This window comes from Carcharhinus amblyrhynchos, chromosome 27 (assembly GCF_965287045.1).
Source record: "Carcharhinus amblyrhynchos chromosome 27, sCarAmb.v2.hapA, whole genome shotgun sequence".
NCBI lineage: Eukaryota > Metazoa > Chordata > Chondrichthyes > Carcharhiniformes > Carcharhinidae > Carcharhinus > Carcharhinus amblyrhynchos.
In genome coordinates, this window is record NC_137350.1 from 29,380,007 (window position 1) to 29,406,315 (window position 26,309).

Genomic DNA, 26,309 nt, shown 5'->3' on the forward strand with positions numbered 1-26,309 from the left:
CACCGACACCTTCAGGGACTTGTGCACTTGCACCCCCAGGTCTCTCTGCGTATCTATACTCCGGATAGTTCTACCTTTTATCGTATAACTCCCCTCCACATTACTCCGGCCAAAGTGCATCACCTCGCATTTCTCCGGATTAAATTCCATTTGCCATCTATCTGCCCAATCTACCAGCCTATCTATGTCCTGTTGCATTGCCAGGCACTGCTCCTCAATACCCGCCAATCCAACCATCTTAGTGTCATCAGCAAATTTGCTGATCACACCACCTACCCCCTCTTCCAAGTCATTAATATATACCACAAATAGAAGAGGTCCTAGTACCGAGCCCTGCGGCACACCACTGGTGACAGACCTCCAATTGGAAAAGGAGCCTTCTACTACTACCCGCTGTCTCCTCCTCCCAAGCCAGTTCTCCACCCATCTACATACCTGGCCTTGTATCCCATGAGCCTTCACCTTTTCTATCAGCCTACCATGAGGGACCTTGTCAAACGCCTTACTGAAATCCATATAGACGACATCAACGGCTTGTCCTTCGTCAACCGTTTTTGTCACCTCTTCAAAAAATTCCACTAGATTCGTAAGGCACGGCCTCCCTGTAACGAAGCCATGCTGCGTATCCCTGATCAGATTGCAGCGCTCCAGATGTTCATACATCCTATCCTTGAGGATCCTCTCCATTAGCTTGCCTATAACTGAAGTCAAGCTCACCGGCCTATAATTCCCTGGGTTATCCCTCTGACCCTTTTTAAACAACGGTACTACATTTGCAATCCGCCAATCCTCTGGGACCTCACCTGTGTCCAAAGAAGAGACAAAGATGTTCTTAAACCGGAGCACCTGGCGGAAACGCACACAGACATGGGGTGAACATGCAAACTCCACACAGACAATGACCCAAGGTTGGAATTGAAGCCGGGTCTCTGGCACTGTGAGGCAGCAGTGCTAACCAATGTGCCGCCCTTATTAACATATATAAGAATCTCAGGAGGCTTTGACAGGATAGATGCTGAGAGATTGTTTCCCCCTGGGGGAGAATCTAGGACCGAAGGGCATAATCTCAGAGTAAGTGGTCACCTATTTAAAACAGGGATGAGGGGGAATTTCTTCTCTCAGAGGGCAGTGAATCTGTGGAATTCTTTCCCACAGAAGGCTGTAGAGGCTGGGCCATTAAGTATGTTCAAGGCTGAGACAGACAAATTTTTAATCAGTCAGGGAATCAAAGATTATGGGGATAAAGGGGGAAAGTGAAGTTGAGGATTATTGTTCATCAGAAAGGGTCATCTAGACTTAAAATGTTGGCTCTATTTTCTCCATAGATGCTGTCAGACCTACTGGGATTTTCCAGCATTTTCTGTTTTGTCTCAGATTCCAGCATCCGCAGTATTCTGCTTTTATCTTGAGGATTATTATTATCAGGTCAATCTTGATCTCATTAAATGGTAGAGCAGATTAGATGGGCCAAATGGCCTGCTTCTGCTCCTACACCTGCTGCTTCTAGGGGACTGAGTATTGTATTGCCCACAGTGATGTAAGAAGGCATGTGATCCTGACTTAGGGTCAGCCTGGTGTTCTCAGGGATGTGCAAATACCAAGACATGGACACAGCTTCTTGCATGTACCCTTCACCACAGATCCGTACATCAGTATGATCAGGGCAGCACAGTGGTTAGCACTGTTGCCCCACAGCTCCAGGGACCCGGGTGTGATTCCCGGCTTGAGTCATTGTCTGTGCAGAGTCTGCATGTTCTCCCCATGTCTGCGTGGGTTTCCTCTGGGTGCTCCAGTTTCCTCTCATAATCCAAAGATGTGTGGGATAGGCACATCGACCATGCTAAATTGCCTGAGTGTCCCAGGATGTGTAGGTTAGAGGGATTAGCAGGTTACAGTGACAGAGATAGGGCCTGGGTGGGAATGTTGTTGGTGCAGACTCGATGGGCCCAATGGCCTCCTTCTGCACTGTAAGGATTTTATTCTATTGTATTAATAAAGACTTGCGGTTTACCCACTGAAGACTATGAAGACTTCTTTAACAGATCCATAACCAACACCCATAAATCTCATAAATTAATCACCTCACATGGACTTGGGTCCACCTAGTTCATTCTGGCTTTGTACTTTAAGAATGGAGTGTTTCTTTTAAAACTTATTTCTGACTAACAGTGAATGAGAAAGATTTCCAGCCAGTTACCAACCTCACTGCAAGCGTATGATTCACAGCCTGGAGCCTCGCCAAAGTTGCAGAATTTTGTCGTACAATGCAGCGTACTCGGCTTCTTCTGGAAGTATTCCTGGAGGTTGAATTCCTCTTCAGAATGCCACTCCACATCTGGTAGGAATAAAGTTACAGTTACTGCACAGCTCAGCCTCTCTGCTTTATACTGCAGTGCCTCGTGACCAGCGTTCATTGTCTGTGTGTCAATAGTCCATCCCTGTGTTGAACAAAGAGCACTGGTTCAGAAGTGTTACTCAAACTGGATCTTGTTTGTACCCAAAGTGGTGGATAAGGCATTATTCCATGGAAGCACAGGGAAACATTGGAAGTTCTCCCTTGTGTCCAGGTCAACTAACATCACTAAAAAAGAACAGAGCTGGTCACAGGGATGTGCAAAGATCAAGACATGGAGTCAGCTTCTTACTTGTACCCTTTACCATAAATTTGTATATCATTACAGATTACAGGAGCAGCACATTGGCACAGTTGCCTCACAGCTCCAGGGACCTGGGTCTGGGCAGACTGGGTGCTGTATTATGATGGTGCTGATGAGCACTCTGGGACATCCTAAAGTTGTGGAAGGCGCTACATAAATGCATATTTTTCTTTCTTTTGTGAATATCCAAAAAGACGGTGCCAAATGAGCTGGATCACTAACCAAGAAGCAGAATAATCGGGAATATTCCATCTCTCAATCCTTATCCGGGAACATCTGCTTGCAGAAAAGTTGAAATTGGGCAATTCCACCCAACTGGTGGTGTTTCTGCTCCACTCCTCTCTGTCTAACTTGGGTTGTATACAGAGCTTTAAACTAAAGACTGAATTGGTAGGGGTCACAGATGGAAATTTAAAAATCTGAAAAGAAAGCCCAAAGCATCAGAGCATAGAGTGAGTCATAGAGGTTTACAGCGTGGAAACAGGCCCTTCGGCCCAACCAGTCCTCACCACCCTTTATTTTTAACAACTAAGCTAGTCCCAATTACCCACATTTGACCCATATCCCTCTATGCCCATCTTATCCATGTAACTATCTAAATGTTTTTTAAAAGAAAAATTGTCCCCGCCTCTATTACTACCTCTGGCAGCTCATTCCGGACACTCACCATTCTCTGTGTGAAAAAATTGCCCCTCTGGACCCTTTTGTATTTTTCCTTTCCCATCTTAAACTTATGCCCTCTAGTTTCAGCCTCCCTTACCATTAGGGAAAGATATTGACTATCTAGCTGATCTATGCCCCTCATTATTTTATAGGCCTCTATAAGATCACCCCTAAGCCTCCTATGCTCCAGAGAAAATAGTCCCAATCTAACCAGCCTCTTCTTATAAGTCAAATCATCAAGTCCTGGTAGCATCCTAGTAAATCTTTTCTGCACTCCTTCTAGTTTAATAATACCCTTTCTATAATATAATAAACCAGAACTGTACACAGAGCAGCATAGCAATGATAAAGATAAGCAGAATGTGACAGAGAAGGCCAGAATGTTTAATGGTCAAAATATGAATAAGGTTCAAGCAGGAATAATGGTTGTTAAAAAAGTAAAAATACAAAACATCTCAACAAGGTGAACTCCTGGCACAATGATAGATTGATTTGATCTGATAATCTATGTCTCAAATACTCTCCCTTCCACATCTAACTACTGTCTGGGTATAGAAATTTCTCCTAAAGTTCTTTTTAAATGTAACAGTGATGATCTGCGATTTTTCACCTCTTGCTTTAGACTCCCCCAGATGCAGAAAGCTCCTCTCCACTGGGTTTCTGGGTGATCAAAGAACAACCCGGCACGGGAAACAGGCCCTTCGGCCCAATGAGCCCACGCCGCCATTTTAAAGCATTTTCCTACACCTACCTTGCCCCATGTGTATGCGAACGCTACCTCTACTGTAGCCAGATTCAGGGGAGAATAGTGTAGGGTCAATTTGGTACACCAATCAGCCTAAGAGCACATCTTTGGGGTGTGGGAGGAAACCGGAGCACCCGGAGGAAACCCACGCAACCACAGGGAGAATGCTCAAACTCCCACAGACACAGGCCCAAATCCATGTATCTGCACAGCTAGCAGTGATAGTCACTGAGCTGTTGTGGTGCCCGTCTGCTGGTCCAGATTTAAGCACGCACATCGACACGAAGTACTAGGCTACTCTCGAAACATCCAAGAGCAGCCCATGCACGACCCACCGTGTGCATGCCCCTCGTTTGACAACAAGGTGGACTGACACCTGTGGATTAAAGAGACAAAACATTAACATATACTATTACATTTCCAGTATCGACCCGAGGCTCTGTCCCTTTTTAAAACCGTCTTATATAACCCTCCATCCCTGTTTCACTCAAGTGCCTATCTAAGTAAACCTTAAACAAGTCCAGAGTGCCTGCCTCCACCACCTTACTTGGTAGTGCATTCCATACCCCCACGACCCTCTGTGTGAAAAACCTTCCTCTAGTATCGAAATTATACTTCTCCCCCCTCGCCCTTAGATCGTGACCTCTCGTGATAGTTGTCCCCAATCTCGGGAAAAGCCTGCCACTGTTGACTCTATCTATACCCTTCATTATTTTATACACCTCTATCAGATCCCCCCTTAATCTCCGTCTTTCTAAGGAAAAGAGCCCCACTTTTCCCAATCTTTCCTCATAACCCAGTCCTTCCATACCAGGCAGCATCCTGGTAAACCTCCTCTGCACTCTCTCCAGGATCTCCACGTCCTTCCGGTAGTAAGGTGACCAGAACTGGACGCAGTACTCCAAATGCGGTTTTACCAACGTTTTGTACAACTGAAGCATTAGACGACAGCTCTTATACTCTATACCTCTTCCTATAAAGGCTAGCATTCCATAAGCTTTCTTTGCAATCTTCTCCACCTGTGTTGACACCTTCAGAGACTTGTGCACTTGCACTCCCAGGTCCCTCTGCATTTCTGTACTCTTAATTGGTCTACCTTTTATCATGTAACTCCTCCCTGCATTATTCCTTCCAAAATGCATCACTTCGCATTTGTCAGGATTAAATTCCATCTGCCATCTATCTGCCCAGTATACCAACCTATCTATATCCTGCTGTGTCACCTGACAATCTTCCTCAGTATCCACCAATCCTGCCATCTTGGTGTCATCTGCAAACTTGCTGATCACACCACGTACGCCCTCTTCCAAGTCGTTTATATATATTACAAAAATCGGCTGAGGACTGAACCCACCATAGCCGTGATAGTCTTCACAGTCAAATAGCTTGTCAACCCAGGAAGAATGGGCACTCTTGTGAAGTACCAAAGGGCTATCAGCATCTCTGAAACCTAACTCACCATCTCTGGGAGAAAGGGAAAGGGGGGAGGAAATTGGAATTAAAATAATGACTCTAATTCAGAGCAGGGGTTGCACATGGGCCAATTAAACTTGGGCGTTTCATCCCATCGGTCAGAACCATGACCTTAAGATGTCATGGTGGTACAGTGGTTAGCACTGCTGCCTCACAGCGCCAGGGGCCCGGATTCAATTCCCAGCTTGGGTCACTGGCTGTATGGAGATTGCACGTTCTCCCCGTGGGTTTTCTCCGGGTGATCCGGTTTCCTCCCACAGTCTGAAGATGTGCGAGTTAGGTGGATTGACCATGCTAAACTGCTCCTTGGTGTCAGGGGATTAGCAAGGTAAATATATGGGGTTACAGGGATAGGGTTTCAGTGGCATCGTTATCAATGCAGACTCGATGGGCCAAATGGCCTCCTTCTGCACTGTAGGGATTCTATGATTCTATGTGACATTTAATACTTCCAAAAACCCTACAGAAAAGGTCACATACTTGGTTTGAACTCTTCTGAAAACACCTCGTTACAGGTGAGCAGATTCAGAAAATCCTCCGCATTTCTGCGCATCTCCTGGGCGCTCTTCCTCAGCAAGAACCAGCCAAAGTAATAAGGTATGATGCGCTCCAGAGAATCTGCAGGCTTCTCCCACTTGGTCACAGAGGTGACAACGGCGACGACATAGTCATTGTCCTTGGCCAGACCGGCAAGGTAGTCCAGACGCTGTGCACTGCGATGTTTGTCATCGACCAGTATGATATTCTTAACGTCCTTCAAACCCTGTTGAATTTTCTCGTCCACCTTGGCAAACCAATCGCCATCAGATTCGTCCCGCTCAGCCACGGGAGCAGTCTCCACGGTGCAAGCAATGGATGATGGGTATGTTGCCAAAAATTTTGTGCAGAATGTAGACTTGCCACTGCCTGGCAGACCACGTAGAATGAAGAAGGTGTGAGCTTCTTTAACGGTCTGAATGGTGTCTGTGTCGCTAAAGAACGGGAAGTGATCATAATCATAGTTTGATTTGGACTTTGAAGCCTTTTGCCCCATCGTAACTAAATTCCTAACCTACGAAACAAGCAAAGAGAAACAAAGTGAGAATGGCCAAAAACAATTGCTGGTGAAGGTAATAGGATTTTGGCATTAAGTTTGTGTAAATACCACCAGATGCTGGGATTTTGGTTTGCTTCCTCACAGAATCCTGCAGAGTAGGAGGCCATTTGGCTCATCAAGTCTGCACTGACCACAATCACATCCCAGGCCTTATTCCCATAACCCCATGCATTTACCCTAGCTAGTGTCCCTTTGACACTAACGGGCAACTTACCATGGCCAATCCACCCAACCCGCACAATTTTGGACTGTGGGAGAAAACTGGAACACCCAAAATCTTGTTTTTAAATTATTGCTTTAAAAACTCATTTTATCTGAAATGCTGTGGAATATGGAGACTGAACATCAGCTGTTTTTCAATTGCCAAGCTGACGGCTGTAAATTGGAAAAAAACTTCTTTAATATGGTTAATATTTGGTAACAAATACATATTTGTTGTACCCTGAGGAAATCCACGCACTAAAACAAAAGGCTTCCATTTGTAATGTCTGTCATGTACATTAGTACCCTGGACATGAATGTGGGATTATGATGTGTAACATCCACCCGAGCAGGCAGGTGGGGCCTCAGATAATATCTCACCTGAAGGAACATCAGTCTAGGTTTTTATGCTCAAGCCCTGGAGTGGATTTATGTTTAAAGCTTATTTATTAGTGTCACAAGTTGGTTTACATTAACACTGCAATGAAGTTACTGTGAAAATCCCCTAATCGCCACACTCTGGCGCCTGTTCGGGTACACTGAGGGAGAATTTAGCGTGGCCAATGCATCTAACCAGCATGTCTTTCGGACCATTTGAGGAAACCTGAGCACCCAGAGGAAACCCATGCAGACATGGGAAGAACGTGCAAACTCCACACAGGCAGTAACCCAGGCTGGAATCTAACTCAGGTCCCTGGCGCTGTGAGGTGGCAGTGCTAATCACTGTGCCACCTTGCAGCCCCTTGAACCCAGAATCTTGATACCTCAGAGACAGGAGTTCTATTAACTGAGCCTAACATGCTGGCATCTCAGGGTGACCACACTGGAATAGTATGTAGCTCAGATTCCTATATTAAAGCAAGGATAGACGCACATTGGAAGCTGTACAGCAAAGGTTCATTCCAGTGATCCGTGGGGTGAGAGGTACCCTGCGATGAGAGGCTCAGTAAATTGGGCCTGTATCCTCTGGAACGCAGACGAATTAGAGGTGATCGCATTGAAACACAAATTATTCTGAAGGGACTAGACCGGGTATACCTGAGGTTTCCTCTGGCTAGAACACAGACAGGACATCTCAGGATAATTATTTACAGCTGATATGAGAAGGAATTTCTTCATTGAGCAGGTTGTGAATCTTGGGAATTCTGTACCCGGCAGTTGTGGATGCTCCATTGTTGAATGTATTTAAGGCTGGGATAGCTGGATTTTTGATCTCTCAGGGAATTACATAGAAACGTAGAAGATAGGAGCAGGAGGAGGCCATTTGGCCCTTCAACCCTGCTCCGCCATTCATCACAGTCATGGCTGATCATCCAATTCAATAGCCTAATCCTGCTTTTTCCCCATAACCTTTGATCCCATTCGCCCCAAGTGCTATATCCAGCCACCTCTTGAATACGTTCAATGTTTTGGCATCAACTACTTCCTGTGGATGTCTCCTCACCACCGTCCTAACTGGTCTACCCTGAATCCTCAGACTGTGAACCCTGGTTCTGGACTCCCCCACCATCGGAAATACCTTCCCTTGCATCTGTCTTGTCGAGGCCTGTTAGAATTTTATAAGTTTCTATGAGATCCCCCCCTCATTCATCTGAACTCTAGCGAAAACCATCCTAAGCTAGTCAATCTCTCCTCATACATCAGTCCCGCCATCCCAGCAATCAGCCTGGTAATCCTTCAGTGCACTCCCTTCCTCAGAACATCTTTCCTCAGAAAAGGAGACCAAAACTACACACAATTGAGGGATATGGGGAGTGGGCCCAGAGTTGAAGCCCAAGATCAGCCGTGAACATATTTGTAGTTGAGGACCATTCGGTGATTCTGGCATCCAGGTCACAGCGCGAGGGGACCTACTGAAAAGCTGGTGAGTAGCAGCGGTAAGAGAAGGCCCCACCATCAGCTCATCAGGGCAAGTAGGAGTGAGCAACAGTTGACACCTATAACCCAAAACGGGCAAGGATAAATCAGGCAAGGCTTCCCTTGGCCAACTAGTTGACTATCATGAGAACTGATGCAACTATGTCAAAATCCCCTCGGGCGAAACCACATCGTCAGGAGGGGGAGGCCTGTGGGTGGAGGGTAAGGAGATAAAATGGGGAAGTTAATAACTGCGGATGCCTGACCCTTATGCAATAGAATTTGAATTTTAACAGCACAGAAAGAGGTCATTCAGCCCATTATGCCTGTGCCAGCTCTCTGAAGCAGCCATCCAATGTGTCCCCATAGCCCTGTACTTTTTTCTTTTGAAGTAGATATCTAATTGTTTTCAAAGTTACCATTGAAACTGCTTCCTTTCCAAATCATTAACAGTCTATAAAAGAAAGACATACATAAAAGTACATACAACTCAGTGCTTTCCTAGATCACTTCAGAGGGCAGTTAAGAGGCCACAACATTGCTGTGGATCTGGAGTCACTTGTAGGCCAGACCGAGTAAGGACGGAAGATTTCCTTCCTTAGGGGACATTAGTGAACCAGATGGGTTTTTACAGCAGGCAAGCCATGTAATTAGCTGTGGGCATCAGCAGGACCAGAAGATCCCAACAGCAGCCAATGGTGAGCCACCTCTGTGCCTGAAAACACGCCACGGGGAGGGGCTGGAAAATCCCATTCGATCAACTTTACAATGTTTTAGCCAGAATTCTTCGACCTCACCTGCTGGTGAGATTCTCCGGTCCCACTGCAGTGAATGGAGATTCAGCTGAGCGCCAAATTCTCCCTTCTCACTGGCCAGAGAATTCCAGCCCTAACCTAGGCTTAGCTTTCCACAGCTTCAAATTGTGATCGCTGGTCTTCACTCGCCTCTTTAACCAAAACAAACTGCCGAGTGGAACACAATCTATTCCCCCAACAGTAGCAACGATAACAATAACTTACAAAGCATCTATACCGGAATGAAACACCCCAAAACACTTCACAGGAATATTATAAAACAAAATTTAACACTGAATCAGAATCACAAGAGGAAATTCTGGGTCTGAGCTTATTAAGATTTGAGAGTTTTAAGGAGCGTTTTAAAGGAGGAAAGCAAGGTAGAGAGGGTTAAGAAGTTTTTAAAAAACGCACAAAATACCAACACACCAAATGTTCCAGAACAGATGAGTGCACACGGCGCACTACAAACAGGTGTTAGAAGCTGTTTTCTTTTTAAGGCTGTCACAGTTGTTTCCTGTAGTGAGGTCAACAGTGAAATGGTTCAAATATAAAAAACAATCAGATGAATATCCGTACTCCCACTACCGTCTTAAGAGATAGAAACAGTGGCATATGTGAGCAGATGAAATGAGTGACTCCTGGATAGTTAACAAGAAAACAGCCATCAAATTAATCCAGTCATCAGCCAGCATGAGAAACAGGATTTGAAAAGCAGAATATTGCCGATTCTGGAAACCTAAAAGAAAAGCTAAAAATGTTGGAGAACAAACTCAGCAGATCTGGCAGCAACTGTGGAGAGAAATGGAGTTAATGTTTCAGATCTGTGATCTTTCATTAGAACGTCTGATTAATGCACTAAAGGTCACAGATCTGAGGCATTAGATCCTGTGTGGGCTGCATGGTGGTTAGCATTCCTGCCTCTCAGTGCCAGGGATCTAGATTCAACTCCCAGCTTGGGTCATTGTCTGCACATTCTTCCTATGTCTGCATGGGATCCTCCCACAAGACCCACTGGTTAGCTGCACTGACCCGAACAGCAGCCAGAGTGTGGTGACTACAGGAATTTCATAGTAACTTCATTGCAGTGTTAATGTAAGCCTTACTTATAGAATCCTACAGTGCAGAAAGAGGCCCTTCAGCCCATCGAGTCTGCAGTGACCACAATCAAACTGAGATCCTACCCCCATATCCTACATATTTTACCCGCTAATCCCTCTAACCTACTCATCTCAGGACACTAATGGTCAATTTTTTAGCACGGCCAATCAACCTAACCCACACATCTTTGGACTGTGGGAGGAAACCCACACAGACACGAGAAGAACGTGCAAATTCCACACAGACAGTGACCCGAGCCGGGAATCAAACCCAGGATCCTGGAGCTGGGAAGCAACAGTGCTAACCACTGTGCTACCGTGCCACCCCCTTGTGACTAATAAATAAACTTTAACTTTGTTTTTTCCTGTGGTGGGCAACCTGTGGCCGGCAACCTGTGGCCCAGGGGCCATGTGTGTGCCACTCAGGTTCTGAGTGCGCCCCACGAGACATTTTTTGACCATTGGCCGCATGCAACGTTGCTACATTCTGCTGATTTCCATCCACGTATTTTTCTTCCTTACCAGTATGACTGAAGTGATATGCATGTAAAGCAAGGGCAAGGGCAAATGGAGTTGAGGTGCATGCTGACTGCACACAACATTGATGGTGACAGCCTTACACTCTCTCTACAAGAGTAAATATTTATTTTATTTTGATGATAGATCTATTATTGTATAAGTGATTAACTATAACTAGTTATGAAGTATTTGGTGTGTATTAAATATTTTCAATCTTACTCATGGGGTGATAGGCAGCATGGTGGCACAGTGGTAAGAACTGCTACCTCACAGCACCAGGGGCTCGGGTTCAACTCACGGCTGGGTCACAGTCTGCACATTCTCCCCATGTCTGCATGGGTTTCCTCCAGGTGCTCCAGTTTCCTCCCACAGTCCAAAAGACTTGCTGGTTGGGCACATTGGCCATGCTGAATTGTCCCTCAGTGTACCCAAATAGGCGCCAGAGTGTGGTGACTAGGAGAGTTTCATAATAACTTCATTTCAGTGTTAATGTAAGCCTACCTGTGACTAATAAATAAACTTTGCTTTTAGTTTGTGGTTCGTGAACAAGCCGAATTTCAATCTTGTGGCCCCTGAGATGAAGGAGGGCCACTCATGCAGCCCACTCACTAGCTTAGGTTGCCCATTAATCGCTCAACACAGATGCTGTCAGATCTGCTGTATTTTCCAACATTTTCTGTTTCTGTACCATTAAGAAGAGGCTTGTTTCATGCTGGGACTCCATGAGTTTGTCAAAAGATTTGTGGTGAGGTAGGACTCCCAGCACTGGAATCACCATACCCAACATAATGGAGTGGATTCGGACAGTAGGAAATGGAAATGAGCAAGTAATCGCAAGTCCACAGATTCACTCATCAAGCTTCAGACAGAACAATCAGTCACGTCACTGGGATGACACACTGCTTCACTGTTTTTAAAACAAAGACACAAAATACACAAAAATATAAAACTCTTGGCAACACTCTGGATAATAAAAGCAGGTTCAGTGCATCCAAAATGAACCAAATCTTGGATCAAGTTGATTGATGACAAATCAGTAGCAACACACTTGAAAATTTCAGGCAATTGAAAATAACTGAGGGGTGGATAACGAAAATTTTGCGAGTGAGACATTGAAAATTACATTTAGGCAAGTTTTACTATTTATTGAAAATGAATTGTGCAAAAATTTTCATTTAGAGGCTGACTGTTTCTACTATTTCAGGCTCGTCTCTCACTAAATATAAAGTCTGTAAAAATCCCAACACTTGATAGTTAGTCATTCCTATTTCACTCTTCATTGTTTATAATTTTTATGGTGGCACTGTGGTTTGCACTGCTGCCTCAGAGACCCGTGTTTAATTCCAGCTTTGGGTGACCGTGTGGAGTTTGCACATTTTCCCCATGTCTGCGTGGGTTTCCTCCAGGTGCTCTGCTTTCCTCCCAGTCCAAAGATGTGCGGGTTAAGTTGATTGGCTATGCTAATTTGCCCCTCAGTGTCCCAAGATGTTCCGGTTGGGTGGATTGACCATTCTAAAGTACCCATGGTGTCCAAAGATGTGCAGGTTACGTGTACTGACTATGCTAAATTGCCCCTCAGCCTCCTATAAGTGGGATTACAGGATGTGATTGTTGTCAGTGCAGGCTCAGTTTGGCTGAATGGCCTCCTTCTGCACTGTTGGGATTCTAATATATTATAAATTCCCGTGTTTCGCCTCTTCCCCTGGGCGAGGGGAGAGGAGGGGTAGGGTGGGGGGTGTAGGGGAAGGGGAAGGAGGGGGCAATATTTTCACTCAGAGGGCAGTGTAAGGAGCTGCCAGACATAGTAGTAGTGGAGCAGGTTGCAAATTTGTCTTTTAAAAAGCATTTAAATAGTTGCATGGATAAAATGGATATGGAGGGATAAGAACATAAGAAATAGGAGCAGGAGTAGGCCATCTGGCCCTTCGAGCCTGCCCCGCCATTCAATAAGATCATGGCTGATCTGTCGTGGCTCAGTTCCACTTTCCCGCCCTCTCCCCATAACCCTTAATCCCCTCTCTTATCAAAAACCCATCAACCCGCTTCTTGAAAATATTTAGCGAGGCAGCCTCCACCACTTCAATGGGTAGAGAATTCCAGAGATTCACCACCCTTTGAGTGAAGAAGTTCCTCCTCAACTCCGTTCTAAAACGCCCCCCCTTTATCTTGAGGCTGTGCCCCCTAGTCCTACTGTCTTTTTTCAGTGGGAAGAGTCTCTCCACCTCTATCCTATCCATCCCATTCATCATCTTATACGTCTCAATGAGATCTCCCCTCATTCTTCTAAACTCCAACGAGTACAAGCCTAGTTTATTCAGCCTCTCCTCATAGTTCAACCCCCTCAACTCCGGTATCAGCCTAGTAAACCTCCTCTGCACTCCCTCCAAGGCCAAAATATCTTTGCACAGGTGCGGCGCCCAAAACTGCACACAGTACTCCAGCTGCGGCCTCACCAATGCCCTATACAGCTGCAGCAAGACCTCCCTACTTTTATATTCAATCCCCTTCGCTATGAAGGCCAGCATCCCATTTGCCTTCCTGACCACCTGCTGCACCTGCAAGCTGGGTTTTTGCGACTCATGCACAAGGACCCCGAGGTCCCTCTGCACCGTCGCCTGCTGCAGTTTTTCGCCCCGTAAGTAATAGTCCTTCCTACCATTCTTCCTACCAAAGTGGACCACCTCACACTTGCCAACATTAAATTCCATTTGCCATTTCCTGGCCCATTCGCCCAGCCTATCTAGATCCTTCTGCAGACTCTCCACACCCTCCGCCGTTCCCCCAATCTTGGTGTCATCAGCAAATTTCGACACCCTACACTCGGTTCCCTCCTCCAGATCATCTATATAAATGGTAAAAAGCTGAGGCCCCAGCACCGACCCCTGGGGCACTCCACTAGTCACCATCCGCCAATCCGAATAGCACCCGTTGACCCCCACTCTCTGCCTCCTATTTGACAACCAATCCTCTATCCACGCTAACACCCTACCCCCAACTCCAAGTCCCCTGACCTTCTGCAATAACCTCTTATGAGGTACTTTGTCAAACGCCTTCTGAAAATCCAGAAAGACCACATCCACCGGCTCTCCTCTATCGACCGCCCTAGACACATCCTCATAGAACTCCAGTAAATTTGTCAGACACGACTTCCCTTTAATGAAACCGTGCTGCGTCTGCTCTATCAAGCAATTGCCTTCAAGATACCTCGCAATTTCCTCCTTAATGACAGATTCTAACATTTTACCTACCACAGACGTTAAACTAACCGGCCTATAATTCCCCGCCTTTTGCCAGGCACCCTTCTTAAACAACGGCGTAACATTAGCCGTTTTCCAATCTTCCGGCACTTCCCCGGAATCCAGCGACGTCTGGAAAATAACCACCAAGGCATCCACTATAACCTCCGCCATTTCTTTCAGAACCCTCGGATGCATTCCATCCGGTCCTGGGGACTTGTCCACAATCAGCCCCTCCAGTCTGTGGTGGGCCAAATGTGGGCAATTGGGACTAGCTTAGTGTTTTTTTAAAAAAGGGTAGCATGGACAAGTGAGGCTGCAGGGCCTGTTTACATGCTGTAAACCTCTATGACTCAGTGCTCCCACATTGTATGTGTTTATTCCCCAGCATTTATATGTCTATTTGGGGGAGGGTTCTCCTTTCTCTCCCCAGCCACATCCGCCTCGGGACTTTGTAAATGTTGAACTCCAGCTGCCAACCCAAGCCGTGCGCCGAGATTAAAGGAGATATTGCTGACCGAATTCATAGCGAGTCCCGGTCCCGGTGCCGCCGCTCGGGCCGCGCTGCGTCTGAAACCGCGACCCGGCAACCGTTTGAATCTCGCGCCGCCGACTTCCGGCTCCCGACTTCCAGCTCGGGCCGCCAACCCCGCCCTTCGCCGGGCCCCGGAAGCGTGCACCGCCCCGAGCGAGACCGCAGTGCAAACAGCGACCCTCGGACATTAGTTCCGGTTCGTTGCTAAAGCACCGAACCCCGGCGGACTGGCTCATTGTCACAAAGTGTGTGAGTCTTTCCCCTAAAATAACACGGGGAGGGGGAAAACAAGCTCCGCAATCCGATTTTTATGGGATTTAATTTGTCCATTGTTCATTTTCATCGAGTGAAAGTGAACTTGCTTGCATTTTTTTAATATAAAAAGCCACTAGGAGAGTTTGGAGCTGATTCCGGGAGAGTTGGCAAGTCTCTTCAGCACCACCCCCCCCAACAGGGAATATTCATGTCTTCATTCTCTGGGCCCAACACACCTGATATTTGGGACTGGTCTATTTTGTAGCCGCAGATTTGCTCCAATAAGCAAAATAATTGAAAGTTTATGTTCTGAAAGCAGTCCATTGTTAAATGATGAGCAACCCACACAGTCAGTCAAGGTCTGTTTCACTGCTGGCAGGGGGTTTCCAAATGGTAGCTCTTTCAAAACAAAATGATTTGCATCAGATAAACCTTTCAAGACTGCACTTAACGTCATAAAGATATACAGCATGTAAACAAGCCGTTCGGCCCAACTTGTCCATTCTGACTATGCTTCATAAATTGAACTGGTCCCATTTGTCTGCGCTTGGCCCATATCCCTCTAAACCTTTCCCATCCACGCGCTTGTCCGAATGTTGTTTAGATGTTGTAATTGTCCCACCCCTACCACCTTCTCTGGCAGCTTATGCAATATATACACCATCCTCCATGTGAAAAAGTTGCCCCTCAGGTAGCTTTTAAATCTTTCCCTTTAAACCTATGCCCTCTGATTCTGGACTCCCCTATCCTGGGGAAAAGACCCTCTATTCACCTTATCTGTGCCCCTCATGATTTTATGAACCTCTACAAGGTCACCCCATCATCCTTGTACACTCCAGGGAAAAAATCCGAGCCCATGGAACATTAGCATTTATTGCAAAAGGACTGGAGTTTAAAAGTAAAGTGTTGCTGCAATCGTACAGGGTGTTGGTGAGACCACATCTGGAGTATTGTATCCAGTTTTGGTCTTATTTAAGGAAGGATATAATGGCATTGGAGGAAGTTCAGAGGAGGTTCAACAGATTGATTCCAGGAATGAAAGGGTTAACATATGAGGAGAGGAAAAAAAGTTTAGGTTTATTCTCGCTGGAATTTAGAAGGATCTGATCAAGGTATAGAAAATACTAAAGGGGGCTGATCTGGTAAACGTAGACCAAATGGTTCCCCTTACAGGGCAAGCTAGAATAGATTGCGAGGTGGTAGGTTTAAAACTGAGATGAGGAGGAACTACTTCTCGCAGAGGGTGGTGAATTTGTGGAATTCGCTGCCCCATAACAGCAGAATCTGAATCATTAAATGGTTTCAAGAAGGAGATAGATTTATTTCTGATTTAAAACGAGGTTAAAGGAATATAGGGAACAGGTAGGGAGATGGGTTTGAGACCAGGGAGAGATCAGCCACGATTTGATTGATGGCAGGGCAGGCTCGAAGGGCTGAATGGCCAATTTCAGCTTCTAATTCATATGTTCCTATCCAGCCTCTCTCTAGAATTCAAACCTTCCAGCCCCAGTAACATCCTTGTAAATCTTTTTTGCACCCTTTCCAGTTTAGTAGCATCCTCTAATAGCAGAGTGAGCAGAATTGTACACTGTACTCCAAATGTGGCTTTGTACAGTTGTAACATAATGTTCCAACTCCTGTACTCAATGCAGGCCAGTGCACCAAATGCCTTCTTCGCCATCCTGTGATGCCACTTTCAAGGAACAATATATCTGCAACCCTAGGTCTCTCTGTTCTCCAATACTTCCCAGGGCCCTACCATTAAATGCAAGTCCTGCCCTGGTTTATCTTAGTAAAATTCAACACCTCACATTTATCTGAATTCAACTCCATCTGCCATTCCTCGGCCCACTGACCCAGCTGATCAAGATTCCCGTTGTAGTCTTAGATAACGTTCTTCACTGAAGGGATGGGGGGGTGGGGGGGCGGAGACAGTGTGGCCTTTGACAGGACCAGAAAATCCCATACATTAACTCTGTTTCACTTTCTTTAAATGATTTTTACTTCATTCTCAAAGTTAAAAAGCCAATGTGCAGCGTGGACAGGGCAAGCCCTTAATCCATCTCCTTGCTTGCTCCAAACAAAAAATCAATTCAAATTGAATCCAATTCATGGTCCCTACAAGAGAGACCAACACAATCCAAGTTGACAAGACTTAAAGCATTAAACCCGGTTCTTGGGTCTGATCTGATGCTGGACTTACTATACTTGGTCAAAAAGCTCTCTCTCTCTATACACAGATGCTGAGGTCCTCCAGCATTATGTTTTTATTTCAGGTCTCCAGCATATGCATTTATTTAATTTTTTTGCTTCATTCTTAAAGTTATAGAGCCAACGCTCAGTGTGGACTGGGCAAACCTGAATCCCATTGCTTGCTCCAAAAAATTAAAATCAAATCCAATTCATGGTCCCCACAAGGGAGACAAACAAGATCCAAGCTGACAAGATAAGGCACTGCATCCCATCTTGGGCTTGATCTTACGCTGCTAGCTGTTGACCAGGTTACCTTAATGGTAGTTTTCTCAACAAGGCTCGAAGGGCTAGATGGCCTACTCCTGCTCCTATTTCTTATGTTCTTAGGTTATTCTGTAACCATCAGACACTCATTCCTCATGCTCAGATATGCCACAGTGTCTATTTCTTAAGCAAGTGGCAGGGATATGAATATTAATTCTGCATTCCAAATAAGGACTGTAATCAACTTCTGATATTCACCTTAACTTTTAAAAAACCTTGTCTTTATATAGAACCTTTCACAATCTCAAAACAACTTATGGTCAATCATGTCCTTTTGAAGTGTAGACACTTTTGTAGAACACAGCAGCCAATTTGCACACAGCAAGATCCCACATACTGCAATGAAATAATGAACAGATAATCTGTTTTCGTGATGTTGATTTAAGGATAAACGTGAGGATAACTTCCCCTGCTCTCCTTGGAACTAATACCATGGGAGCCTGTCACTAGACTAGTATTCCAGAGACCCAGGATAGTAAATTCAATTAATGAACTTAACAACTCCATAATATAAAGTTAGTCTCAGTGATGGTCACCACGAAACTCTGGTCAATTGTCATAAAAACACATCTGGTTCATTGATGTCTTTTATGGAAGGAAATCTGCCACCCTTACCTGGTCTGGCCTACTTGTGACTCCAGACCTACAGCAATGTGGTAGACTCTTAACTACTCTTTGAAATAACTCTTAAGAGCAATTAGGGATTTAATGGGGTCTTGCCAGTTGTTTATCCAGAAAGAACTCTTCAAATGTAGACAACGAAAATATAACAAAACCTACTCCAACTTATAAATCAAGGAAAAGGCTGAATAAAGAAACTACATTACTCCAAACTAAGGGCCTCACACTGGGCCATTTCAATTTTTCCGCAATTCCCAACATGTTCTAATTTATACTGAGTCAGCTGATCATCACATCATTCCATCATTGGTTACATGGTTTACTGGGTCAGCTGCCCCTTACAACTTGTTACCATTGGTCACATTACAACAGATCCAATGTTATCACCAGTTACGTTCCAACACCAGTGACACAAATATCCCATGAACGTGTACAAAACTTAAACCCAAAGGACAGTCGGGGCCTTGGATTAATTTCTCCACAAAAAGACAGCATTTCTGACAGTGTAGAGCTGCCTCTGTACTCCACTTGAACGTTATCCTTGATTTCTGTACTTCAAGTCCTAGACTGGAACCTGAACCAAGAACCATGTGACTCGGGGGTGTGGGGGGGATGGTGGCGAGAATGCCAACAAATGAGCCACAGGTGACAACAAAATACTTTTGAAATGTAATCCCACATACAGCAACGTGATAACGATCAGATAATCTGTTTTTGCAAAGCCAACTGAACAGTAAATAATGACCAGAACTTGTTCGCTCTCCTTCGCAATACTGTCATGCGATCACTCACTTTGTTTCCTGCTATTTTATGGAAAACGTGCAATGCTTGCACTGACATTTTCTGAACCTTCTTTGACAGCACCAAGTTTCAGTTAAAGTTCCATGGTTTCCATGTTCTTTGTTCTTTGTTTCCATTTGGACTAATTCCCTAGAGAAATGTTTAATCCAGTGGGCAACCTGCAGCCCAGGGAGGGCTCATGCAACTTATCTGGGTTCTGAGTGCAGTCCACGAGACATTTTGTTGACGATGCCCATGCGCAGGGTTGCCATCTGACTTCCACATACGTAGCTTTTCCTACAGGTTAGACTGATGTGAGATGCACATAAAGCAAGGGTAAATGAAGTGAGGTGTGTGCTGGTTGCTCACAACATTGACTGTGAGAGCCTCTGCATCCAATGTGTAAATACTTATTTTGTTTATACCATTTGAAGTTGATGACATTTCTATTAATAGATAAACGATTAAGCATTTTCTATAAAACGTTATTCAAGCCTGATTTCAATCTTGCAGCATTCCTCACTCCCTCCTCTCTATCCTAGCTTGCCCATCACTTTCTCAGTGGCACAGTGGTTAGCACTGCTGCCTCACAGTACCAGGGACCCAAGTTCAATTTCTGGCTTGGGTCACTATGTGGAGTTTGCATGTTCTCTCCATGTCTGCATGGGTTTCCTCCAGGTGCTCCAGTTTCGTCCCACAGTCCAAAAGATGTGCTGGTTACTTGCATTGGCCGTGCTAAATTCTCCCTCAGTGTACCCGAGCAGGCGTCGAAGTGTGGCAACTAGGGGATTTTCACAGTAACTTCATTGCAGTGTTGATGTCAGTCTACTTGTGACACGAATAAACTATAACGACTTTCTAACCTCCCCTTACAGCAGGTCAAATAGTAAATAATGTGCAGCAGCTGTCAGGATTACTCAAGAGGAGAAGGTTCTTGGTGAATGAGTCAAGCTGTGAACAGTAACTTATCGAGTACATTATGTCTATTAACAGCTGCCACAGAAAAACGATAAGTCTATCCAACTAAATCATGTGCCTACAGAGGAAGCCAAAATTAAAGAATGTTAAACAATAACAGGTCTTGAAAAAATTATAACTGAGTCCCCTGTGATTTGGAGCATGAGTTCTCAAACATTTTGATCTGGAGGAGGGAACCGAGTGCAGGGTGTCGAAATTTGCTGATGACACCAAGATTGGGGGAAAGGCAAATTGTGCGGAGGGTGTGGAGAGTCTGCAGAAGGATCTAGATAGGCTGGGCGAATGGGCCAGGAAATGGCAAATGGAATTTATTGTTGGCAAGTGTGAGGTGGTCCACTTTGGTAGGAAGAATGGTAGGAAGGACTATTACTTACGTGGCGAAAAACTGCAGCAGGCGACGGTGCAGAGGGACCTCGGGGTCCTTGTGCATGAGTCGCAAAAACCCAGCTTGCAGGTGCAGCAGGTGGTCAGGAAGGCGAATGGGATGCTGGCCTTCATAGCGAGGGGGATTGAATATAAAAGTAGGGAGGTCTTGCTGCAGCTGTATAGGGCATTGGTGAGGCCGCAGCTGGAGTACTGTGTGCAGTTTTGGGCGCCGCACCTGCGCAAGGATATTTTGGCCCTGGAGGGAGTGCAGAGGAGGTTTACTAGGCTGATACCGGAGTTGAGGGGATTGAGCTGTGAGGAGAGGCTGAATAAACTAGGCTTGTACTCGTTAGAGTTTAGAAGAATGAGGGGAGATCTCATTGAGACGTATAAGATGATGAATGGAATGGATAGGATCGAGGTGGAGAGACTCTTCCCGCTCAAAAAAGACAGTAGGACTAGGGGGCACAGCCTCAAGATAAAGGGGAGGCGGTTTAGAACGGAGTTGAGGAGGAACTTCTTCACTCAAAGGGTGGTGAATCTCTGGAATTCTCTGCCCGTTGAAGTGGTGGAGGCTGCCTCACTAAATATTTTTAAGAAGCGGGTTGATGGGTTCTTGATAAGAGAGGGGATTAAGGGTTATGGGGAGAGGGCGGGAAAGTGGAACTGAGCCACAACAGATCAGCCATGATCTTATTGAATGGCGGGGCAGGCTCGAAGGGCTAGATGGCCTACTCCTGCTCCTATTTCTTATGTTCTTATGAGATCCCGCCTCCTGTGTTATAAACATGCCATGGATCCCCACGAACACAAGAAACTTTTTCTGCATAAAAGTGAGTTGTACAATTAATCACCTACATTTATACTTACTGAAATTTTACTTACTTAACGGGAGAACCTTGTTGCCGATGCTCCTTTCTGAAACACTTTAAGGCCACACTCCTCTTTCCTGAGTCTGGTCCCACCCCCACCCTTCTCGCAGTGTTGAAGTCTGCTTTGACTGTTGAAGAGCTCCCAGGAAAATTGGCCAGAGTGTCTGTCACTCAAGGATGACGGAGGAGAATTTCCAATGTGGAAGTGGGTTAACTGGAGACTGTTACTAGGAGATATCAGAGTGGGGTCAGGGGATGAGACCTGGGTGGGCTTATTGGTGCAGGTTCGATAGGCCAAATGGCCCCCTTCTGCACTGTAGATTCTATGATTATACAGTCCTCCGAGATCTCTGCCTTCTTCCAATTTTAACAGGTCCTGGATTTCAGCACCCCATCATTTGCATCCTGGCAAGTCCCAATGCTTTGGGAAATCACCCCCTTAAATCTCTGAGCCCCTCTAGCTCCCACTGCTCCCTTCAAACCCGTCTCTTCAATTAACCCTTCAGTCACCCTGTCACTCATAACTCCCTCATCTCCGGGTGTCACATTTTGTTCGTTGAGGCTCCTGTGAAATACCATGGGATATTTTGCTACATTAAAGTGCCGTATCAAATCAACTTGTTGTCGCCAGGGCTGTGGGCGTTCCTGGGATGCTGTCACTGGGTTCAATCTGTGATGAGCACCCGGAAAACATTGCTCTAAATCAGCTGTGAATCATTCAGCAAAATGTTGCACGCATTTCAGTGGGAATCGCCAGTCAGTTTGTGACTGGATAAAATTCCACTGTTGATTCTTCACCTCAACAGGTAACAGTTACTCTGTTTCTTCCAAATTCTTCTCCACTTCTGAAAGTTTCTGCTCAATAACATTTAAATTCTGTTCAATTTCTCGGAACTGCCACTCCACTGGGATTTTTTTATTTAAGAATTGTCCTTTCCCCTTTCGTTCCCCGAGATCTCTGGTTAAGTTCGACTTCTTATTAACACTCTGATATCTCCTAGTAACAGTCTCCAGTTAACCCACTTCCCCATTGGAAATTCTCCTCCATCACCCTTGAGTGACAGACATTCTGGCCAATTTTCCTGGGAGCTCTTTAACAGTCAAAGCAGACTTCAACACTGTGAGAACAGTGGGATTTACAGAGTTAACTGCAAGAGGCACACATGTGCACCTAAAATTTGTTGATTTGGATTAAACTTTTAATTGTGGGTAATCTCTGTCTCCCTGACAAGACATATTTTACAGATGCACCATAGAAAGCATCCTTTCTAGATAAGTTTAAATTTTATTTATTAGTGTCACAAGTAGGCTTACATTAACACTGCAATGAAGTTACTGTGTTAGCCTCAACTGCTTCACTGGGCAGGGAATTCCACAGGTTCACAACCTGAGAAGTTCCTCCTCAATTCAGTCCTAAATCTGCTTCCCCTCATTTTGAGGCTTTGCCCCCTAAGTCTAGTTTCACCCACCAGTGGAAACAACTTCCCTGCTTCTATCTTATCTATTCCCTTCACAATCTTATAAATTTCTATAAGACCTCCCCTCATTCTTCTGAATTCCAGTGAGTAAAGCCCTAGTCTATTCAGTCGCTGCTCATAAGCCAACCCTCTCAACCCCAGAATCAACCTAGTGAATCTCCTCTGCACCCCCTCCAGTGCCAGTATATCCTTTCTCAAGTAAGCAGAGCAAAACTATACATAGTACTCCAGGTCTGCCCTCACCAGCACCTTATACAGCTGCAACATAACCTCGCTATTTTTAACTCCATCCCTCCAGCAATGAAGGACAAAATTCCATTTACCTTCTTAATTACCTGCTGCACCTGCAAACCAACTCCTTGAGATTCCTGCACAAGGACGCCCAGGTCCCTCTGCACAGCAGCATGCTGCAATTTTTTACCATTTAAATAATAGTCCACTTTGCTGTTATTCCAATCAAAATGGATGACCTCACATTTACCAACATTGTACTCCATCTCCCAGACCCTTTACGTCCCACTTTACAATCATATCACACCCGAAAACCAGCATAACGCGATGGTAAAATCGAAGAGTCAAATTCACGTAAGAAAAAGAGTCAATCACGTTGGTTTTGTCAGCGAGATTTTCAAAATGAATTTCCCGCACTCTGTGCACTGCAGAGAGCACGAGCATGAATATCATTAAAAAGCAGTGGACAGGGCCTAAACCCGCTGGAGAGGCTGGCACTATAGTGCTGGACGGGCCACAGCACAGCATAGATTGGCGCATGCGCAGTAGCCCTGCACTGCCAGCCTCCCAATCATTGACCAGCTCAATGGCTGGCCAGCACAGAAACCCCTTATCGCTGGCCATGCGCCTCCACCCCCACCACCCAATCGCTGGCTTCCCAGGCATGTGTGGGCAAGCCCCGACCCAACCCCCAGGCAATCCCGATTCCCTGAGCCTCCCCTGCCCCCCGCCAACAGCCCATCATGCACCCCGCAGTCCCGACAAACCTCTCCACCACCACCACGATGGCTAGGCCTAACCACCGGCCTCCCTTCCTCTGTTACCGCTAAGCGCAGAATGGCAGCAAAGCTCCCATCCCTACCGATCAACCCCCTGCAGAGGCCCTGCCCCTTTAGGCCCTACTCCCTTGGCACTGCCCAATGCCTGCTGGACATTGCCAAGTTGCCTCCTGGGCATTACTACCTTGCCCCTTGGACAGTGCCAAGGCAGTGCCAAACTGGCAATGCCCAGGGGGCACCCACCCTCCCTTAGCCCTGACCTCCTGGGGGGCCTCAGTGGCTCCTGTTCACTCCAATGAAACACTCCTGGCAGGGATGGACAGGCTAGCGGGTGCGGGGACTTCAGTCACCATTCCCAGTCATGGAAATCTCCCACTATTGGGAACAGTGATGCACTGAACGTAGGTTGCTGTTACTCGCTGGGAGCCATCAGACATTCTGACACGCACACATCACTCTTTCACTGTAATTACCTGGGAAGTTTAAACTGCACTGTCCAGGCACTACACACAAGTCTCTTACTTTGATTTCAGTGTTGGAGATTTGGGCTAGATAGGCACTGTCTACTTACCTGAATATTTACCCTAGAATTGTTACACAGTTCAATCTCTGCCACCAGCCCCACCCCCCCCCGTCCCCTCCCTGCGAAACAACCTGATCCGACTACCCTCCCTGTCTACTCTCCCAAACTGGCAACTACCCTCCTCTCAGAGTACTTATACCCTCCTACCCAACACCCCCCAACCCTGACTAAACCCAGACCCAACCCCAAATATCCCCCGACCTGACTAACTGCCGATCTAAGCACCCTCCCCTCCGACCTAACCCAATGACCTTTCAACCAAACTACCTACTCCCATTTCACCTCCGATCCAATCACTCACACGCACACTTTCTGACTAACTCACTCACTTGCCCATCTTCTCATCCACCCATTCACCTCCTCACTTACCCATTAAATGATTCACCCCCTCACTCACCCACCCACCCATCTCTCACCCATCCTCTCATTCACCTGCTCAGTCATCCATACTCTCACTCACCCACCTATCCACCCTCTCATCATCCACCCCCTCATTCACCCACTGACTCAGCATCCTCTCACCCCCTCATCCCTCCACCGGCACCCCCTCACTCACCCCCGATTGACTCACCCACCTCTCACTCACCCATTAAATGCCTCACCCATCCTCTCACTTATTTACGCCCTCATTCACCCATGCACCCTCTAAACCAATGAAATTCTTAGAATCATGGAATCATATAGTCAGAGAATCCCCACAGTGAAGAAGGAGGCCATTCAGCCACTCAAGCCTGCACTGACTCCGACAACAATCCCACCCAAGCCACATCCCCGTAACTCCACATATTTACCCCCACTAATCCCCCCGAACCTGCCTGAATATTTTGGCTAATGTAAATAGGGGCCATGTCCTCTGTGCTGTTCCTCTTTGCCCATCTTCTCCTGTGTTCTTTGGCATTTCTCTGAAAGTTGGGGGGGGGGGGGGGGGGCGTGCAGGGGGCACTGATCCATCACCGCCCCTTCCAGGATTGGCAATCCCGGCTTTGAGAGCATGGGGACCTTTTGCAAGCAGAGGTTATGCCGTGAAGCATCGCTGCGAACCGTAGACCTGACTGTTATCACATTGCTGTTTGTGGGAGCTTGCTGTGGGCAAATTGGCAGCCGCCTGCCCTACACAACACTTGGAAAGAACACATCATCCACTGTTAAAGGGGGTGGGAGGGCTTCCCGAGGATGTGAAAGGTGCTATATAAATGCAACAAACCCTGATGAGAGATCACTAACCTGCAGAAGTTTAACTCAGTTTTTCTCTCTCCACACAGGCTGTCTGACCTGCTGAGTATTTCTTACTGTTTTAATTTCAGATTTCCAGCAGTCCCAATAAATTTGCTTTTCTGTAAATCCAAGCCAATTTCCAGTTAGTGAAATAGTTGTGAATCTGCCAGTGATCGAATCCCAGCAGCGAGTGTATCAGAGAGAGAGAAACAGCAACAATGTATGTCCCAGTGTAACAGAGGCAATGAGGGGCAGGGAGCCAGCGCTCCGCTGTTAGCGCAGCATTTTGCTGAGCTTTCAGCGGATTCCGCTCCGCACTCACCAGCCTCCGGATGGCAATTCGCATTTCCCAGCGCCGGAGCAGCAGCGAGGATTGTGCGGGGAAGAGAAAGAGAAACTAGCAGGCGCGGCCCCGACACCCAGCTCCGCGCGCCCCCGCCTCCCCGTGCGCGCCCCCGAGACAATAGCGGAGGGGATAGCGTGCGCGTAACCGAGTCATGCACAGAGCGAGTGTCCCCACCCTGGGACAGAATGTGTGCTCTCCCTCACTGTGTCCCCCCTCTCAGACACACACTGTGTTCCTTCCCTGAGAGAGAGTGTGTTCCCTCCCTGGGACACACTGTACACCATCCCACACGTAATGTACACCCTTGACTGCGTATAATCAGATAATGTGTACACTCCCTCAGTGTGTCCCCTCCCTCAGAGGGTGTACCCTCCCTAGGACATACTGTACGCTCTCCCACAGATAATGTACA

At 46.3% G+C, this 26,309-nt stretch overlaps 1 protein-coding gene across 4 annotated transcripts in view; it reads right to left on the minus strand.

Moving 5' to 3' along the window:
- cnp (2'',3''-cyclic nucleotide 3'' phosphodiesterase) overlaps positions 1-25,967 on the minus strand; it is a 29,346-nt gene extending 3,379 nt beyond the window's left edge. The window contains exons 1-4 of one of the 4 annotated variants that reach the window (XM_080213761.1): positions 25,874-25,952; positions 9,916-10,003; positions 6,019-6,589; positions 2,202-2,335 (exon numbers count right to left, since the gene is read on the minus strand). In XM_080213761.1, the coding sequence (XP_080069887.1) occupies positions 2,202-2,335; positions 6,019-6,571 (687 nt within the window). In that variant the 5' untranslated portion in view covers positions 6,572-6,589; positions 9,916-10,003; positions 25,874-25,952. Of the gene's footprint in view, positions 1-2,201; positions 2,336-6,018; positions 6,590-9,915; positions 10,004-14,859; positions 14,940-25,560; positions 25,814-25,873 lie in introns of those variants that run through there. The other 3 variants (XM_080213759.1, XM_080213762.1, XM_080213760.1) reach the window with 3 other exon arrangements.
- Positions 25,968-26,309: the final 342 nt, after the last annotated feature.